We start from the raw sequence: 21028 nt of genomic DNA on the forward strand, positions 1-21028 counted from the left end.
GGCAGCCCTGCCCCTGGGCTCTGACTGAACAGGTTCAGAGTCAAGTCCGTGAGGCCTCTCCCAGCCTTGCTGTCCCTGTGCCTGATACTCTCTTCCCGGCCCTCCTCCTCCTGTCATCTGGTTCACCCTTCCACCCTTCAGGTCATAAAGTGTCAGCTCCTACAGCCAACACGCCCAGATCCCCTGTGGAACACAGGACCCAGCGGAGCCCAGCGCTCACCCCCAGGATACCACCTACCAGGCTAATATTGTCACTGGCTATTTACTGGGTGACTGAACAGGGAGTTCTTCTCCTGTCCTGGGACTGAGTAGGAACCTCCAGCCCGCACTAAGCTGGGATTGAGGAGGGGGGCTGGGGTCTTTGGTTGGGGGCAGGGCAGGACGCAGAAACTCTGTTAGCATCACCAAGCACAGGATTTATGGTGTGAAGGCTGGTCCTAGCAGGGAAAAGATTTTGTTTTGTGGATACTTCACCCTGAGACCCATGAGAGCCACTCTCCTTCAGCCCAGCACCGCCCAGCCCAGCTCATTTTCACCGGTCTTACCAAGCCCTCCCAGTTCCAGCATGGGACACCGAATGACTGACAGTGGGGGTTTCTGGAAGGGAGGACTGGGGGATGGGGAGGCCAGGGGCAGAGGGATTACAGACTGAAGTGGGCAGGAGAGAAAGGGAGGGCCGAGAGAAGAAGGCCTGCCCATCTCAGGCAAGCTCAGGTGAGACTGTGGGAGTCTGGGGAGAGGCTGTTTTGCCTCACCTCTGCATGTCCGACTTCTGCATAATAAGCTGTAAGTTAAGGGTTTACTGTCATCTTCACCCCATTTCTTAGGGCAGGAGTGGGTCCCTGATGTATCCCTAGATCCCAGCAGACCATCTGCCCAGTAAATGGTGGTCAAATGAATGAATGAATGAATGATGAATGAGTGAGTGAAGCCCCCAGGGCTCACCTGACAGGGTGCAGGTGCTCTGCACATGTTGAGCTAACAAGGGGTGTGTGTGTGTGTGTTGGGGAAGGCACGATCTATCAAATCCACAAATCCGTCGTCCCTCCCTCTGCTGGGGGCCGGGCCTCAATTAGCCACAGGACAGATGCCCAGTAGACAACATCCTTCCTCCATCTCCCTGGTGCCCAGAGCTCTCTGCAGGCTCACCTTCCTCCCTCCGCCCCCCAGGGGACGCACCTGGTAGACAAGGGTCAGGTCAGGAGGTGAACGAACAGGATGGCCAGGCCGATGTTAAGCAGGATCACCATGCAGATGAGGACGGTGTTGGGGACCTGGGAGCGGTGGAGAGAAGCTGAGTTCCCATGGCCTCTGAAACACCCCCCACCCAAGACCCAACAAGGCTGGACAGAGGAGCAGGAACTTCTGAAAAACCCTCCTGAGAGCACCCCTCGTTTTGCTCACTGCTGTGTCCAGCACCTGGACAGCAGACCATCAGAGCTAAAGGATTCTGGGAAATGATTAACCAAACCATATAGGGTCCAGAGAGGGGCAAGGATGTGTCCCAAAGCACACAGTGGCCAGCGCTGGGCCTGGAAGCCAGAACATGCCTTCCTTTCTGCTAATCCCCCCCCCCCCCCGCCCCCGGACGGCATCCATTGGTCCCACACAACCTTGCCTCACTCTCGGTCCCTGAGTTTCCAGTTCCCAGCCCCCTCTAATAAGCCCTACTGGGTCCTTCCTCCAGGGCCAGGAAGCCCTCCCTGCTACTACACCTTGTAGCAGATGCTGCTGGTGCTCAGCTCAGATCGTTCTGGTTCCCCAGGTGCACTCACTCCCCCCCACCCCACCTGCTTAGGGCTCCCAGCAGCCCCTTCTCCAAAGCACTGCCCCCTGCTGACCTGACCGCAGGCACAAAGGCCTGCCCCCTGCCCCAAGGTGGGCAGACTCTACACTGTGATTTATGCTACCAAGTCCTGATCAGGCCACCCTTGACTAAGCCCACATCCCTGCGGGGGTTTTCCCCTGACCCATCCTGTGCCATCACCCTCCGCACGCCCAAATCATCCGCACTGGAATCCCGCCTCGAGCCCAACCAGCCCCGGGGGACCCGAGCTGGGACACGTCCTCCCGCCCCCAGCCTCACCTCGTCCACCTCCACTGCGGCTTCGGCTGCCTGCGCCGTCTCCTTCCGAGCCTTTTTCTTGGCCCCCGCCTTGGTCAGCCCTCGGGCCTCAGTCTTGCGGGCCTTGGCTTTGGGCTCGGCCTTGGGGACGATGGGCTTTGGCTCCAGCTTGGCCGGGGACCCGGGCGCGAGCTCGGGGGCCCGCGACGGGGCGGCGGCCGGCGACGGCGGCGCGGAGTCGGGCCCGGAGGCCTCGGGCTCGGGCTCGTCCTCGAAGGGCGGCGGCGCGGGCGGCGCGGTGCGCACGGCGTAGCTGTGGTAGCCCCGGTACAGCGCCACCTCGGGCTCCTGCGCCGGCGCGGGCGGCGGCTGCAGCGCCTCGATGGCCATGTGCTCGGCGGCAGGCCGCGCGGGGCTGCGGCGGCCCGCGCCCTCGGACGGCGTGAGCGGCCGGCTGCCCTCGGCGCCCGGCTCCCCGTTCCAGGCGCCCGGGCTGGCCAGGCGGTCCCTGGTCGCCCCCGGGCGGGGCCGCTTGGGCTGCGGGGGCGTCCCGGCCGGCGACGGGGGGCCGCCGTCGGGCCCCAGGGGCTCGCGCTCGTGCAGCTGCGGGCTCTCGCGGGAGCGCGGTGGGGGCCCCGCCGCCCCGAGGCCCCGCTCCGGGGGCTCGAGCAGGCTCTCTGAGTTCTCCAGGATCTCCTGCAGCAGCCGGCGCTTCTGATACTCCGGTCCTGCGGGGGACAACCAGCGAGGCTGGCCTCGAACCCGGGTCCCACCTCTGGTGACCCTGGGCGAGCCGCTTAATGCCGCCCAGCCTGCTTTATTTACTCAGCCGGCACCTTCCCACCGTCTAGCGTGGGCCCAGCAGTTTCCAAAGAGCAGCCTTTTAACCACCCTAAGAGGTCCGTGCTATTATTGGCCTCTTGTGTCCAGAGGAAGAAAGGGAGGCTTAGAGAGGTGACATCACTTGCCCAAAGTCACCCAGCTGACAAAGGGCAGAGCCAGGACCAGCACCCAGTCCAGCTTCTTCACCGTGACACTGGTTTCCTTCCATTCCCTTATTGGAAAAATGGCCTAATCGTACCTATTTCATAAATACTAACGGAAGGGGTGGGCACCTGGGTGGCTCCGTTGGTTAAGCGACTGCCTCCGGCTCAGGTCATGATCCTGGAGTGCCGGGATCGAGTCCCGCATCGGGCTCCCTGCTCGGCAGGGAGTCTGCTTCTCCCTCTGACCCTCCCCCCTCTCATGTGCTCTCTCTCATTCTCTCTCTTTCAAATAAATAAATAAAATCTTAAATAAATACTAACGGAAGGGTTAATGGAAAAAAATGCATGAAAAATGCGGAGCTCAGGGCCTGGCACGTGGTGACTGCTGTTGCTATGACCACCCAAGGTGGAGGCCCCTCCGGGAGGTGTCATAAAATGTCGCTTTTCCTGGGACCAGCAGGGGGAGCGCTGTGCCGGGAGGCAACCTAGCCCCCCAGGTACACATCTGCGCTCCACGGTGCCCCGACTGGTCCCCTGTGGTGTCCCTGCTACAGCCAGGATAACATTTAGAAGACCCAAGTCTAATCATGCCACTCACCATAAAACCCTTCAGTGCGGAGAACAGCAGTCTCCCACCCCCTGGACGCCCCCGGCTCCCTATCCCCCTGCGAGTCTCTATCAGAGACTCTTGCTCTGCAGCTTTCCCCACCAGTTCCTGCCTGTTTTGCTATCCCACCTCCGAGCCTGCCACTCTGCTCCAAGTTTCTGCGCCTTTGCACCCGCACTCCCTTCCCCCTGGTTTGCCCGCCCACACAGCACCGCGTGGGGCCGCGATTCAGGATCGCAGTGAGTGGTCCCAAACCAGCAGCATCCGCGTTGCCTGATCTTGTGAGAAAAGCATATTCAGGGGCGCCTGCGTGGCTCAGTCGGTTAATCCTTCGACTCGATTTTGGCTCAGGGCACGATCTCGGGGTCCTGGGATTAAGCCCCGCGTGGGGCTCTGTATTTAGCAGGGATTCTGCTTGTCCCTCTCCCTCTGCTCCCTGCCCCCCATCTCTAAAATAAATCATAAATAAAATATTTTTTTAAAAGAGCAAGAAAAAGAAAAAGAAAAGCACATTCCGACCTAGTGAATCAGAAACTCGGGCTGGGCCCAGCATGCTATGTCATGTTCGAGACCCACTGAACCAGTGAACTCTCGTTCAGCCTCCAGGACTCGGCTCAGACGGCCTCTCCTGAGGGCGGCCTTTGCCAACATCTCCCTGCCTGACTGGGTGAAGTGCCCCCCTGAGCTCCCAAAGCCCCTGCTCAAGCCACACAGAACTGACGCTGTGCACAATTTAATCATAACCGTGAGACAAGAGCCAAGAGTTATCAAGAGCTCACTGTGGACTGGGCCATGTGCTCCCCACCTGACATGCAATGGACCCACCCCCCAAAAGTAAGTATTATTCTTACTCTCATTTTACAGATCAGAAAACCGAGGTTTACAGAAGTTAAAGAACTTAACAAGGTCGCTGAGCTGGTTAGCAGCGGAGTCAGGACGTGAATATGTGCCTCACTCCCTGATAGGTTGTCTCCATGACTCTCGGCTCCTCTAGATTCTGGACCCAGAATCCAGGTTTTGTAAGCAGAGCCCAGCACAGTGCCTGACATGTGGGCAGCACTCAATGCCAGACTGAAAGTGATGAGCAAGAGCAGCGGGGCTTTTTGCGTCCTCATCCACAGAGACCTCTCCCTTCGCTAAGCTTCATCAGCTCACCTGTCAGCCCTGTGTGCAGCCTGGGGTGGGTCCAGTCCGCAACCGGCAGCCTCTGATGCCCCCACCACCATCTCAGCATGAGTCCCCTGGTGTCACTCCCAAGCTTCTCACCCAAGCTTTCACCATACCCGCCCCCTAGTTGCTTGAACTCAGGGGCATTTGTGAAGCCACTTGGGCACCTCAGTTTTCCAGCAACCAAACAAAAAGAAAAATGGTCCAACCCAGGCCTGCCCTCACCCTGTGCCACCCGTCCCCTCCCGGGCTGGCCCTACCTGGCTGGTAGAAGTCCGGAGCCAGCTCCCTGGCCAAAGTGCGGGCAATGTTGGACTCCTGGTTGGCAGCGAGGGCGGCCTGTTCCGCTGCCTCAGCTTTGGCCTTGGCGTGGCTTGTCCTGAAGAGACAACGTGGTAGAGACTCAGGATCCCTCCAGAAAACCAGACCTCTGCCCACCAAAGACACGCCAGACACAGCTTTCATTCACTCAGGCTGCCAATGAAGACGTATTGAACCCTGTGGGCCAGACTGCTGTGCATTCCCTAGACCATTCCCTCTTCCTTCCGGCACACAGATGGACTACATTGCCCTTGCAGTCCGTGTGGTCAGGTGACTGAGTCCTGGCCAGTGCACTGTGGGAAGACATGATGTATGCTGTTTCCAGGCCTGGCCCATTAAAACCTCCTGTGTGATCCTCTACACCCTCTCCTTTCCCCCTGTTGCTGGTTGAACGGAGGGAAGGCCAACACCCCAGAATGGGGAACTGAACTTCTTTTGTGTCACGGACCCCTTTGGCATCTGGTGACACTTAATGGACCCCTTCTCAGAATGATATTTTAAAGTGCATAAAATACATAGGATTACAAAGGGATGCAATTATATTGACACACTGTTTCCAAAATATTACAGGAACGAATCTGTAATAGAATGCATTTTCTTCATTAACACATTGAACAAAATATCTAGCAAGTGAACTAACCACAATAATTTTAAAGTACAGATTAGCAGAAAGGGTATTTCAAAGATATCCACAATAGGGGCGCCTAGCTGGCTCAGGTGGGGGAGCGTGCAGCTCTTGATCTTGGGGTTGTGAGTTTGGGCCCCATGTTGGTTGTGGAGATTACTGAAAAAAAAATAAGATTTTTATAAAAAAAGATATCTGCAACAATAATAATGTGACATGAAAGTATGTAATTTCCACTGGTGACAAAGTCACAGATGCTTCTAATACTACTATGGTTTATTGCCTACCTCCATAACTGAAGCAAATGCTAAATTTCAGTAATAGGTTAGTAAAAATAAGATAGTTTTTCCATCTGTTGAAGACACTTTGGGTGCCCTGCCCAGGACACTTCGCTGGGCAAATGCATCCACCCCTAGCTCCTGTATAGGCTGCTAATGCTCACTGCTATCCCAGAGAACGGCACCCACAGAAGCCACGCCCCCACTCCAGCCAAGCAGCCCACACCTAATGCCTGATGACACCCACCAGTCCCCCTCTTGCCCCAGGAAGAGCCAGCTCCGTGGTACAAGTCAGGCTCCAGAACCCCGACCGTGGGGCCAGGCTGAAGCAGGACTGCAGGTAAGATCACACCCCTGCTCGCTGACTTCCCGGCCCTACCCTGCTTCTGTCACTCTCCTTCTCTCCCGAGTGTGTCCCCTCAAAAAAATCATCTGAGCAAGAATCCCCACCTCAGGGCGCCTGGGTGGCTCAGTTGGTTAAGCATCTGCCCTCGGCTCAGGTCATGATCCCGGGGTCCTGCTCCCTACTTAGCAGGGAGTCTGCTTCTCCCTCTCCCTCTGCCTCTCCCCCAACTTGTGCTCTCTCTGTCTCAAATAAATAAATAAAATCTTAAATAAAAAAAAATCCCCACCCCAGGCTCAGCTAACCTAAAACAGCATCCAAGTTCACAGACTCCCTGAATTCTATCCACAGAACCCCCTGTGGACACAGAAACACAGCGTCAGGAACCTAGGTCCAGAAATTACTGCGTAGTGCAAAGTTCCCACACTGGAATGTGGAACATTTAGGCATTACATTTAAGCACTCAATGTGAAACATTTAAGCAAACCTTACATGTTTGCGGTGTTAAGCACCTGAGATTTGGGGGATGTTTGTTTCAGCTGTTAGTCTAGCCAGGAGCGCCTACTAAAATAATAGCCCTGTTACGAATGGGCCAGGCACCGTTCTAAAGGAATCATGCAGATTATCTCATGCACTCATCATCATGCCTTAGGAAAGCTGGTGCCCTGACTATTCTCCTGATTTTGTAGGAAAAAAACAAAACAAAACTGAGGCACAGACGGGTGAAATAATTTGCCCTGGGTCTCAGGGTCCATAAGGGCAGAACCTAGGACTTTGAACCCAGGCAGGAGGACTCCAGAGTTTGTGAGCTTGAACACGACTCTGGAAAGGTGCCACCCTTGGCCAGGAGCTGAGGACAGAGACTCCCGTGGGTAAGACAAACCCCGTCCCTGTCCTCACTGTCAAGTGAGGGTGAAAGGTGGTAAACAAACAACAGAACATTTTTAATAAAAGGTGATTAAATAAAAGGTCCTCAATTGCAATTGTGAGAAGTGCCATGAAGGAAGAGTTGAGAAGGCAGTGACCACGTAGAGCAGGAAGACAACACAGGTCAGTGGCAGGGTGCGGTCAGGGAAGGTTTCTTTGAGAATGTGACAGTTAAGTTGACATGAAGACAAACAGGAGTTAGGCCCATAACAGGAGACGTGGGGACAGCAAGGCAGGGAGAGGAGAGAGAGTTAAGAGTTCAGTGCCTTTGGGGAACTGAAAGGTCAACTCAGGGTCCACACTGCAGATGAGTTAATTCCTCAGGGAGTTGATGTGTGTCTTTGTATCTCAGTCTCCAGCATATAGAATTGGGCCTGAAATAAGGGAGAGAGCTTTTATTAAGCTCCTTCCACAGGAGAGGCCCTTTACCTACGTTATCCCCTTCAATCCTCAGAACAGCCTGGGAGGTGGTTCTTCCTGGTCATCCTTCACACATGGGGAAACTGAGGCTCAGAGAGGTATCTCCTCAAGGATGAAAAATGACAGTTAACACTTACAAAGCATTTACTACTTGCCACGGGCTTTACAGAAATGAACTCATTTGATCCCCCAATAATGCTGGGTAGCAGATGTTGGTACCACCATCCCTCTTTACAGACGAGAAATGCAGGGCACAAGGTTTTAAGGAATTAACGCAAACTTACACAGTCAGCAAGCGGCAGAGCGAGATTTCAAACCAAGGCCTTCTTGGCTCCAGAGTCTGTGCCTTGAACCAAAGGCTATACCCTCAATAATGAGCAGTGGAGGTCAGATCCAGAACTGTCTGCTTCCCAAGCCCTGCCCTCTACAATGCCACCTTGCCACAATTATGGTTAATGAAGGAAAGAAGACACAAACGTGGGGCGCCTGGCTGGCTTAGTCAGTAGAGCATGGGACTCTTGATCTCAGAGTCATGAGTTCAAGCCCCACACTGGGTGCAGAGTTTACTTAAAAAAAAAAAAAAGAATACGTAAATAAGCTCGCGCACGCACACAGGTATAAGGAGCGGGGCAGAACAGCAACTAGTCCAGAGCCCAGCTTTGGATTCCAACTTTGGCTCTGCCAAGGCTGGCGCTAGGGTGAGCTATGAACAAAATTTAAATAAAGCCTGGATCAGACCCTGCCCTTTTGCATGACCTTGCTTGCATCACCCTAGTCCCAACCCCACAGCGACTCTAGGACTGTGGCTGAGTGGCTCTGCCTCTCTGTGGCCCGGTTTCTTCATCTGAACAATGGAGGTCGTAATTCTCCCCTCTTGGAGCGGCGGTGAAAACTAACAATTTAAGAGGCAGTGTATGAAAGTGTTTAGGCCAGGATGGGACTGAGTGGAGGTGGTGGTGACGGTGGTGATGGTAGTGACGGTGGTGGAGGAGGTGGTGGTGGAGGAGGTGGTGGTGGTGGTAATGGTGGTGATGGTGGTGGTAGTAGTGATGGTGGTGGAGGAGGTAGGGGTAGTAGAGGAGGTGATGGTGGAGGAGGTGATGGTGGTGGTGGTGAGTGGAGGTGACGGTGGTCGTGGAGGAGGAGGTGGTGGGTGTAGGTGATGGTGGTGGAGGAGGAGGTGGTGGGTGTAGGTGATGGTGGAGGAGGTGATGGTGGAGGAGGAGGTGGTGAGTGGAGGTGATGGTGGTGGTGGAGGAGGAGGTGGTGGTGGTGGAGGAGGAGGTGGTGGTGGTGATGGTGGTGGAGGAGGAAATGGTGGTGGTGGTGGAGGAGGTGGTAAGTGGAGGTGATGGTGGTGGAGGAGGAGGTGGTGAGTGGAGGTGATGGTGGTGGAGGAGGTGGTGGTGGTGATGGTAGTGGAGGAGGAGGTGGTGAGTGGAGGTGATGGTGGTTGAGGAGGAAATGGTGGTGGTGGTGGAGGAGGTGGTAAGTGGAGGTGATGGTGGTGGAGGAGGAGGTGGTGGTGGTGATGGTGGTGGAGGAGGAGGTGGTGAGTGGAGGTGATGGTGGTTGAGGAGGAAATGGTGGTGGTGGTGGAGGAGGTGGTAAGTGGAGGTGATGGTGGTGGAGGAGGAGGTGGTGGTGGTGATGGTGGTGGAGGAGGAGGTGGTGAGTGGAGGTGATGGTGGTGGAGGAGGAGGTGGTGGTGGTGGTGGAGGAGGAGGTGGTGAGTGGAGGTGATGGTGGTGGAGGAGGAGGTGGTGAGTGGAGGTGATGGTGGTGGAGGAGGAGGTGGTGAGTGGAGGTGATGATGGTGGAGGAGGAGGTGGTGAGAGGAGGGGATGGTGGTGGAGGAGGAGGTGGTGGTGGTGATGGTGGTGGAGGAGGAGGTGGTGAGTGGAGGAGGAGGTGGTGGAGGAGGAGGTGGTGAGTGGAGGAGGAGGTGGTGGAGGAGGAGGTGGTGGTGGTGATGGTGGTGGAGGAGGAGGTGGTGAGTGGAGGAGGAGGTGGTGGAGGAGGAGGTGGTGAGTGGAGGTGATGGTGGTGGAGGAGGAGAAGGAGGAAGATGAGGTTTATGACATCAAGACGGAGTGTGGTACGTACGTATTATATTTGCCTGTACACAGATGCGTGTGACTCAAAGTGCTACACTTTCCAGAAACAGTTCCCTGGAAACCTGAAACCCCAGGTTGGGGGGAGGAGGGAAAGGGCTGGGCAAACCTTCAAAGGGGGAAAATAGCCTTTTTTGGTAACACAAGCTGGATGGAACTTGCTTGTTTCCTGGTGCCCTGGGAAGTTTGTTGCAGGACTCTTCCTAAGGCCAGAGCAACAGCCTGCACACAGAGCCCCAGAAGAATTGGGGGGTCAACCATGGACACCCCCCGGCCCAGAGCAGCCAGAACAGGGGTGAAGCAAGGGGAGGCCACACAGCCCAAGGCAATGAGGGCTGCTATGTTCAAAGGAAGCCCACTCCCCTTCCCTGTGTCCATCAGTCAGGCCGATGGAACCCCTTATCAGCGCTCCCCCACGTCTCTGGTCTCAGAAATGGCTCCCAGCCTTGGAGCCAGGCACCCCAGTGTCCTCCCGCACCCTCCTCCTGATCTCCTTGCAGCAGCCAAGGCCATGACTCACCAGGTCCCTTCTATTCCTGCTATAGCTCCAGCATCTGCGGCCTCTCCCTCCTTCCGTCACTGCTACTCCAAGCCCCTGACGTGTTCCCTACAACTGATCCCAGTGGGCAGGCGCTGGCTTTGTCCGGTTGTCCAGCGGCCTCAACTCTTGCTTAAAATCTTTGCAAGGCTTCCTACCACACTCAAATCAAGCCCAGGGCACTTAACACGGCCTTCCAGGCTCTCCGGATCCTCGGGCTGGGGCGTCCTGATGGGTGTATCACCAGCGGCCTTCAGGGCGCAGCCCGGGGCAGCTCACATGGTGAGGGCGGGCCCCACCCCCCCACCCCGCCCCCCCACCCCCGTGTTGCCCAGAGGCTCTCCTAGGCCAGGGCCACTCACAGTGTGGCCCATCACCCTCCTGGGAGCTCGTCGGAAATGCAGGTTCTCAGGCTCCAGCCCAACCGGAGTCAGACCCTAGGGGAGGAGCCCAGGAATCTGTGTGTTATAAGCCCTCCCTAGGCTCCCACCCTCCCTGCAGTTTGAGAAGCTCGTGCTAGCAGACAGAGAAACCAGCTCTATGTTGGGCAGCTCCCAGCCTGCCCAACTCCCAGAGGAGCTTGGAGTGTTTCTCCTCAAGCACCAGGATCCCTCTCTGAGTTCAGGTCCTGCTAGGGAAATGCTCCCTGTGTCCTGGCTGAAGCCTCTGGGGGAGGGTCCCCTAGGATGGCTCTGACCTTCAGGAAAGGAAAGCAGCAGAAACTGGGGCAGTGGGAGGGGCAAGGAGCAGTCACTCTTCTTGATTTCATTCGGATTATCTTTGTCAGCAGGGTTAAAAATAAGGCTGGTGGTTCTGGGCTAGGGGCAGGGCGATTAACACGGAGAGAACCACTTCTGAGAGCATCCCCCTACCCCAGCCTCTTTCCCCCACCCCCAGGCCCCTAACTCCTGCTTCCGGGGGGGGGGCGTGCTGCCCGGCCCCCTCCACCAGACATTGATGGCTTCACGGGCCAAAGGGGATACCCGCTGGACTTACCCCTGACTCCATACCTTCACTCGGGCTGTTCCCCCACCTGGAACACTCCTTCCCCTCTGTCCACCCTCCCAGTCTTAAAGGGCCAGCTCAAGACCCACTTCTACATATTGATTCATTCATTTAATACAAATTTCTGGAGAGTCTACTGTGTGCTAGGCACTGTTCTGAGTACTGTGGGTACCACAGCAAACCAAGCAACCAAAAGCCCCTTGCAGAGCTCACGTTCTAGTGCAGGGGGTGGGAACTGCAGTAGCAGGCCAAATCTCACCCACTGCTCCCTGCTCTATTGCGTGAGCTAAGACTGGGTTATATATTTTTGAGTGGCTGAATGAAAAAAAAAAGTAATATTTTCTGACACATGAAAATTACATGAAATTCAGATTTCAGTGTCCATATAAATAAAGTTTTATTGGAACCCAGCCACACCCATTTGTTGACACATTGACTAGAGTTAGTAGTTGCCGCACAGACTGTGTGACCTGCAAGGCCAAAGATATTTACCATCTGGTCTTTTACAGAAACAGTTTGCTGACCCCTGTTTTAATGCATTCACTCAATAACTGTCTCTTCTACTACTACTATTAAAACAATATTAATCTGTTATTTGTCGAGTTCTTTGTGCCCAGCTCTGTGTCACCTTAACACAAATGACCTCAGAGAAGTGCAGTCCCTTTTTCAAGGTCACACAGCTAGAAAAGTGAATCGGCCCAAGCTCTTACCCATTACACCAGGCTGTCACCCTCTTCCCACTGACTCTGGGCCAAGTCCTCCATGTGCTGAGACCAGGGATGGCGATGATTAGGACCCCGCAGCCACCCAAGGAACTCACAGCCTAACTGAAGCCCTGCCGAGTCAACCACACCCCATCCCTGAAAACCAATGATGAACAGCGGCACAGGGCAAAGCCTCAAAACTGCTTGGTAGAGCATCCAAGAGGGGGAAATTATAGCTGGGTAGCTTGGGCGTGGGGTCCTAGCTCTGCCCCTTACACCGTTCGGCAAGTCTGAGCCCCCTGAACCCCGATCTCCTCATCTGTAACATGGGGGTAATAACAGCACCTACCAGAGAAATGATGTAATGAATGACCAGTCATCTGGCCCTTGGAGCAGGGGCCAGGACACAGGAAGTGCATGTAGTGCTTGTTAATAAAATAAATAAGCACACTTTTTTGGAGAAGACTAAAAATCCTGGATGGACTACATGCCACTGATTTGTTAAATAAAAATTAAAACGATTTTTTCATTTTTAAAATGAAAACAAAAATCTTCAGAACAAGAAACCCATGCTGTGTGTGGAGGACAGAGGCGGATAATGAGAGTCCCCAGCTCAAACCTCTGCTAGCCTCTCTGGAGGCCGCAGAGGTGGCTGACAGGGACCATGCTGCCAAATGTCTTCCTGCGGTGGGGGTTGCTTCAGATGCCACTGCCCTGCCCTCTCCCAAAATAGCCCCTCGCCCACAGCTCTGGCTGGCCGTGGCCATTTCCTCCAGAACAATCATGGTCAGTAATCATGAGCAGGAACCACAGCTGGGCTGTTCAGACTGCCCCCCCCCAACCCCGCCGAGAGCTCCCTGGAAGAAAGCCCCCCACCCCCCAAGCATGTAGGCAAGGGCACAGTCAGGAAGTCCTGACTGATGGGGGAACCTCCTCCTGACCCCACCCCACCCCCCCAGGACTTCATGTGGCAAACAGGGCTAAGCACCTGCTGGGAAGCCCCTCCCCAGAGGGGTTAAGGGCAGACACTCAAGTCCAAATAAAAGCCCCACCACATTCGACGTATCTGACCTCTCCTCCCTGGTCTCAGTTTCCTCAACTGTGAAATGGGGATAATAATACTTCACTATGCTACTGAGAGTCTGAAATGAGCATTTAACAAATACTAGCTTTCATTATCATGGTTTTTGTTACTATTATAACAATGCTGACCAGCAATTCCCTTTGGAATTCTATGGCCTGCCCACAAATTGGGATATAAATATGTGTTCTTGTAGAAGGACACGTCATCTGAACCCTGTCTCAAGGTCCACCCATGTTGTAGCACGTGTGCGTCCTTCATTCCTCCCTACTGCCAGGCATAGTCCACCGTGTGCAGAAACCAGACTGAGCTCACCTGTGCCTCAGTTGGTGGAAGTTTGGGTTGTTTCCACCACTTGGTTGCTATGGACATTTGTGCACAAGTTTTTGTGTAGTTGTATGTTTTCATTTCTCTTGGGTGCACACCTAGGAGTAGAATTTCTGGGTCATATGGTAACTCCACGTTCCAGGTGAGGAACTGCCAGGCTGGGTCCAAAGTGCCTGCACCATTTGACATCCTCCCTGTAGCATATGAAGGCTCCTGTTTCCCCATTAGACCCATCTTTTAAATTTTATTCCTACTAGTGGTTTGTGAGGTGCCATCCCAATATGGTTTTGATTTGCATTTCTCAGATGGCTAATGATATTGAGCATCGATTCATGGGCTTCATGGCCATCTGTATATCTTTTGAGGAGAAATGTCTATTTGGATCCTTTGTCTTTTTTAAATTCGGTTTTTGTATTTTTATTATTGAGTTGTAAAAGTTCTTTATATATTCTAGATATAAGTTGCTTATCAGATATGTAGCCAATCACGTATTGCAAATATTTTCCATCTTGTGGGTTGCCTTTTCACTTTCTTGAAAGTGCCCTTTGAAGCATAAAGGTCTTTAAGTTTAGTAAGTCCAGCATATCTGTTTTTTTTTTCCTTTTGTTGCTCATGCTTTTGGTGTCAGATCCGAGAAAGCTTTGCCTGACCTATGGTCACAAAGGTTTACTTCTGTATTTTCCTCTAAGTCTCCTAGTTTTAGTACCTACATGGAGATCTGTAAGTGTTGCTTCTAATAAGAAAAAAATGAGAAATAACCTAAGGGTTCATGCCACCCTGTGAGGTAGGCACTACCACCATTGTACAAACGAGGAAACTGAGTCACAGCTTAAGTCATGTGCCCATTATTACCATAATGAACGCGGAGCCAGACATGGAAGGAAGTAGAATCTGGTAGGAGAGATGAGACAAGATGAAAGGTCCTGAGATCAGAACAAACAGAAGGCTACAGAGTAGCAGTAAGCCCATCTGGTGGTTTACCTGTTCATAATTTGTCTTTGGTTATTTTTTATAGCATATATTATAAAATATAGAGTGTAAAATGATATGGCTTCATTGTAGAAAAGTTTTGAAAATAAGCAGGTTTCTTTTTTTAAAAAAGAAAAAATGCTATTAATGTTTTGGTGTTTTGAGGTGGTCAGGAGCACAGCTGTATGGTTATGGATGACTTAATGGGATCTCTGTGCTTTGATTTTTCCACCTGTAAAATGGGGACATGAGTAGCCCCACCCTCACTGGGTGGTTGGGATTATAGAGTGAATTACTGTAGTAAAGCATTTGGAACAGGGTGTAGCATATAGCAAGCTCTATGCAAGAGTTTGAAAAATTTCGATAAAGTGGTTTTGTTCTAGTTGAAGTAGGGGGCTGTGCCACATCCTCAGGCCCTAGAGAACCCCCCCACCTTGGAAACCCAGCCTGAAATCCCCAGGCCATGGAGGTGACCTCTTCCATATCACATTTTATAGCGACCTTTCTCCCCTTCTTAAAGAAGAGCCTCCAGCCCTGCTGGAAAGTCTCCTCTACATGTGAGCAGGTGTGCGAGACCTCCCCGCTCCCCGGCCAAAAAGGCAGAGGCAAAGTAGTAAGAGTTGCTGTTTACTGAGTGCTAATTATGTGCCAGACACTTGACCTATGCGGTCGGCTGAATAATGACCCCAAAGATATCCCAGTCCTAATCTCTGGAACCTGTGAATGTGAACTTATATGGCAAAAGGAGCTTTGCAGATGTGATTAAGGATCTTGAGATGCGGGGATTATCCTGGATTATCCAGGGAGGCCCTAAATGTGATCACGTGTGTCCTTATAAAAGGAGGCAGAGGGAGATGGGAGCATCTCCCCAGAAGGGGAGGTGATGACAGAAGAAGAGCCTGGTGAGGTGTGATGTGAAAACAGAGAGGGGCAGGGGCGGCTACTAGAGGCTGAAAAGCCAGGGAATGGGATTCGCCCCTGGAGCCTCCAGAAGGAAGATCTCGACCTTGGCTGTAGTGTGGAGAGACTGATTTCAGACTTCCGACCTCCAGAAGCATAAAAGAATAAACCCGTGTTGTCTTAAGGCCCCACATTTGTGGAAGTTTGTTATGGCAGCAACTGGGAACTAAGACAACTTGTGTGATCTCATCTCATCCTCAAGGCAACTCACTTTACGGGGGAAGAAACGCAGGCTCAGAAAATCATTTGCCCAAGGCTCATAGCTGGTGAGTGCCAGAGCCAGCTGGAACATGCTTCCAGGGCCTTCTGGCAGCAATGCCTTTGCTGACCCATGCGTCCCCTGTGCTGCCTCAGTTCACGCCCACTTTCCAGAAGGGTCCAGTGGCTGCCACCCAGCCTCTTCCCGCAGGGATGGTGTGAGCCCTGCCGTCTGAGAGGGCCCAGGGCTAGTGGTTACGAGCAGTGATAACCCTACTTCCCCAAAGAAAGGCTGGTCTGTTGGGGCCTGGGAACTGCCCGGCTGATTACATATGACTGAAGTCTGGCTGCACTTCGGTGACTAGCGCCATGACAGGGCGGGTACCTCAGGCCTCGCACCCCTTCCCCACACAGGACTGCCCTGCAGTCCCACCTGGAGACTAGTCGCCAGCAGGGAGGCCTCTTCCGCATGGGTCGGCAGAGAACTTCAGAACCGCACAGAGAAGTTTCCTTTTTAAAAGGTTTATACCAAGTTTGAAAATCACGTTTTAGAAACTATGAAAACACTCACATTAAAGCAACAGCGTTGTGACTCCACTGAGCTTCCGTGGACACAACCCCCCTTCAGCAGGGCTCTGAACACAACAAACATTCCATGTTGAGGGACAGTGCTCAAGAGCCTGGAACCCGAAGCCACACCAGCTGGGTCTGAATCCCCGAGTCATACACTAGGCTGTGTGACCTGGGAAAATTGCTTCACTTCTCTGTTCTGAATGACAAGCGTGGCAGGCAGATTTCTCACACAGCTGCTGGTATCCACACCCTGGTGCCATCCCCTCCCCTCGTGCGTGGGCTGGACTTAGGCTTCTAAATAAAAGAACGTGGGAAAGGTGATGGCATATCATTTCCACGCTTCACTTATCAAAGACAGTGACTTTTCTCCTGCGAGCAGTTTCTCTTGCTGGCTTTGATGGGGAGGTACACATAGCAAGGACCTGAGGGCAGCCTCCGGCCAATGGTAGTGAAGAACTGAGGCCCTCAGTCCAAAGGCCCGCAAGAACAGGTCTATCTACGGTATTGTGATTTATAAGAAATACAGCTGCCCTTGAACAACGTGCAGAGGTTAGGTGCGCCAACCCCCCTCACAGTCAAAAATCCAAGTATAACTCTGATTCCCCACAAATTTAACTACTAATAGCTCATGTTGATTGGAAGCCTTACTCATAACATAAACAGCTGATCAACACCTATTTTGTATATGTACTATATACCATATTCTTACAATAAAGTAAGCTAGAGAAAAGGAAAGGTTATTAAAATCGTGAGAAAAAGAAAACACATTTACAGTACTATGGTGTATCTATTGAAAAAAATCCATGGGGTGCCTGGGTGGCTCAGTCGTTAAGCGTCTGCCTTTGGCTCAGGTCATGATCCCAGGGTCCTGGGATCGAGCCCCGCATCGGGCTCCCTGCTCGGCGGGAAGCCTGCTTCTCCCTCTCCCACTCCCCCTGCTTGTGTTCCCTCTCTTGCTGTCTCTCTCTCTGTCAAATAAATATTTTTTAAAAAAGAAAAAAATCCATATATTTAAGTGGACCCATGTAGTTCAAACACATGTTATTCAGGGGCCAACTGTACATATTTAGTCATTCAGATGACCAAAATATATGTTTCATATATACTTGGTCTTCGTCTTTGGTTCCTGTCTTGTGGTTTCCGAAACTCTTGGAATTTCCTGATAAGAGCAATAGGAGCATCTTTTGTTAGAATATTTGGGCTCTTGTCCCCAGTTCCTGAAATCACTTCAGAGCCATAAAAACGAAATGGGTGTCTTGATATTCATAACAAACCCCTTTCCAACACAACTGAGTTTATGATAATGAGGTGACTTTGGGAAAGCCCCTAAGGATGGAGGCTGGTTGCCAGGGGAACCGACCAAGAAGGGAAGGTTGGAACTCTCAGTCCCACCCCATGATTTCAGGGGAAGGAAGAGGGGCTGGAGGTTAAATCAATCACCAATGGCCGATGGTTTAATCAATCATGCAGATATGACAAAACCTCCATACAAACCCAAAAGGACAGTGTTTGGAGAGCTTCCCGGTTGGTGAATAGGTGAAGGTCCAGGAAAAGTGTCACACTTAGAGAGGGCACAGAAGCTGTGCGCCCTTCACCCTATCTTGTCCTACACAGCTCTTCCATGTAGCTGCTTCTGAGTTAGATCCTTTTATAAACAACTAATCATCTAGTAATAAGGAAATGGTTTCTCTGAGTTTGGTGAGCCACTCTAGCAAATTAATTGGACTCAGGGGGGTTGTTGGAACCTTCTCTCTACAGCTGGTCAGTCAGGAGCTCAGGTGACACTCTGGACTTGCAAATGGCACTGGGGGACCTCTTGTAGGACTGAACCCCTAACTCGTGGGATCTGATGCTATCTCCCAGTAGATAATGTCAGAATTGAGTTGAATTTTCAGACTTCCAGCTGGTGTTGGTGAACTGTTTGGGGCCTTGGGGGAGAACCACAACCCCTCTCCCCCGCCACATGTTGAAATTGGGTGGGGAGACCGCTTACCGCCTCCTAGCCTTGTTATGAGAATTCAGAGTTCCTATACAGAGCAGCGGCTCACAGAGTGAGTACTAGGGGAGTGTTAGCTTCCACTACTACAGATTTTTCACTGAAATAATTCTCTGTATTTCTGTATGTTTGCATTCATCATTTCAAATTGCTCTGCGTTTTCCTTTAGAAATTTGGCATTGACATTTTTTTCTATGCCAGTGATCCCTCTTTGGGGCATCTGGCCAACAGGCTCAAAATGCCGCATGTCCAAACGCATTTATGGCAACATGGTTTGTAATCGCAAGACTGGAGACAACCCCAAAGATAGCAGTGGGGAACTGGTTAACTAAGTTATGGTATGGCCAGTTGAAGGACTTGATGCAGCCAGTACTAAGAATGAGATAGATCTTTAGAACAGAGTGAATCCTGATATGCCAAGTTAAAGAGCAAGGTGTAAATTACTGGATATTGTATGCAACACTCATGTAGACAAACAAGTGTGTTTGCTCCTCTGTATATGGGCTATTTCTGGAAGGATAGGTATGAAATTGGTCATACAGGCTGCCTACTGAGATGGAAACTAGATGACTGGGGAGGAGGTGGAAAGGAGGAAGACATCCACACATACCCCCTCTGAGCTGTATGCCTCATCTCCGCCCCCTGCCCCAGCACATCATCCTCCACCCTGCTCCGTGCCCTGGGAGACTGTCCTCCACGGTCTGCATCCACAGTGCCCTTGCTCTCTGGCTCCCAGCTGGCTCTGGCCCATGGGGGCACCAGCCAAGAACTGGAGGATGGAGCGGTCAGGGTATTTATTCCCTGTCCCTCTTCCAGAGGGCTCTCTCCTCCACAGCTTGCACCCACGGACTCTAGTATAATACCACTTCCTCCCCTGGCCCTTCAGACCCAGGACACTAATGGCTTCCCATCATCGCTGGCCCTGGGTAGCTCAACATCCCTTGTTAGTTTGCTGCCCACAGGGTACCAACTCCCAGTTAGAAGATGAGTAAATCCATTCTGGGGACCTAACATACAGCACGGTGATTACAAATAAGTATACTGTATTACATACTTAAAAGGTACAGAGAGGGCGCCTGGGTGGCTCAGTTGGTTAAGCGACTGCCTTCGCCTCAGGTCATGATCTTGGAGTCCCGGGATCGAGTCCCGCATCGGGCTCCCTGTTCGGCGGGGAGTCTGCTTCTCCCTCTGACCCTCCCCCCTCTCATGTTCTCTTTGTCTCATTCTTTCTCTCTCAAATAAATGAATGAAATCTTTAAAAAAAAAAAAGGTACAAAGAGAATAGGTCTTAAATATTAACACCACAAAGAACTGGTAATCATTTTGTAATATATAAGTGAGTTATATCAACACATTGTACAGAGTGTTATGTGTCAATTACAGCTCAATAAATTTGGGGAGGAAAACCCAGTAGCTTCATGAACTGTCTGCAGTTGAATTCTCTGAATATACCCCTTCATGCCAGGACTCTGACTTGTACAACCCTTTTAGATCTTTCCAATGTGCATACAGTATGCCTATTCCAAGATAAGCAAATAAATACATTTTTAACAATCTAACATCTATGAGTGCTAGGACTTTTAAAGGTACGATTTAATTTATTCCCAGAAACAAACCTAAGGGCTAGTACTATTATGTCCACTAAACAGACAGGGAGCGCCACATAGCCAGGAAGTGCTCTAGACCCCAGGTTGGCCCGATTCCCAAGCCTGTGTCAGCCATGCAGGATGGGCCCTAGTGGGTATTCCAGTCTCCCCTGCGTACCCTGCAGGAAGAGAGCAAGGACCAAGACCAAGTTTCCTGAGCTGGTCCTGCCCTATCTGATGTTCTCCAGTGCCTTCTTGGAACTGGAAGACTGACTAAGATGTATGCGGCAGAGTGATACTAAACATATGGAGCCACTGCTATAAGGGGTGGGCGCCGACCAGCGGAAGCGGCGTGCCAGGTGGTTAACTGTATAGTTGCCGGGTCCTGGAGAAGTCCGTCTCCTGGGCAAGAGGCCAGGTGTACAGGGCAGTAAAGGGAGGTGGGGAGCACGTAGGGAGCTCGGGGCAGCTGCTGGTTACAAACTGGTATAAACCAGAATATTTAAAAACTTTAACAACTGGCATGGGATGTTCCTGGAGTGTCCAGCTGGATACTAACCCTGAAAGTAAGTTTTCCTTCTTATACCCCACCTACTTCAGAAAGCCTTCCCCAGAGATTACCCCCAGTAAATGTGATCTTGACCCTCTGCGGAAGCCTCCTCAGTGTCTTTCCCAAGCCTGGAGGATAACATAGAAAGGCATTATTACTCTATGCATATGACCTCATGATCTAGCCCCTGCCACCCCTCGGGTCTTAAAGCAAACCAGCCCTCCAGACAGGCAGAAATTTCCAGGTCCCCACATGTGCCCTAGTATTTCCACCACTGGGGCTTGTACCCAGGCTGCTTCTATTCCTGAGAACACTTGCTCCCCCCTTCATCCTTCTTCTCTGCATCTGGCGAACTCCTACTCATCCTTCAGGACCCTTCCTCAGGAAAGCTTACCCTGAATGTCAGCTCTCTGCTCATGCAGTCCCCTGCACTTAGCTGCCAGGTCACTTTATCTTCCTCCAATCAGCCTGTGAGCCCCCCAAAGGGGGCAGAAGCCTCACTGTTGTGTTCCTACCACAGCAGAAGCAGGCATGTAGCAGGCGCTCAGTAAGTACGCATCAGGTAAATGTGTCTTACGGATTACATATTTGACTGAGACTCACACAGCTGGAAGGACCCTCAGAAAGCATCTCTTCTCATTTAATAACAATACAGTAAGCAGATGGAGGAACTGAGGCCCAGAGAGGC

The 21028-nt window shown here is 52.1% G+C and overlaps 1 protein-coding gene across 1 annotated transcript in view; it reads right to left on the reverse strand.

Moving 5' to 3' along the window:
* Positions 1-1193: 1193 nt before the first annotated feature.
* The window catches only part of JPH2 (junctophilin 2), a 61489-nt gene continuing 41654 nt past the window's right edge, over positions 1194-21028 (reverse strand). The window contains exons 3-5 of the mRNA XM_028122062.1: positions 5086-5204; positions 2087-2793; positions 1194-1274 (exon numbers count right to left, since the gene is read on the reverse strand). Coding sequence (XP_027977863.1) covers positions 1194-1274; positions 2087-2793; positions 5086-5204 — 907 coding nt within the window. The remainder of the gene's footprint in view (positions 1275-2086; positions 2794-5085; positions 5205-21028) is intronic.

Source organism: Eumetopias jubatus, unplaced genomic scaffold (assembly GCF_037043125.1).
Source record: "Eumetopias jubatus isolate StellerSeaLion01/CBP00866 unplaced genomic scaffold, mEumJub1_p1.0 scaffold_9, whole genome shotgun sequence".
NCBI classification, from domain to species: Eukaryota; Metazoa; Chordata; class Mammalia; order Carnivora; family Otariidae; genus Eumetopias; species Eumetopias jubatus.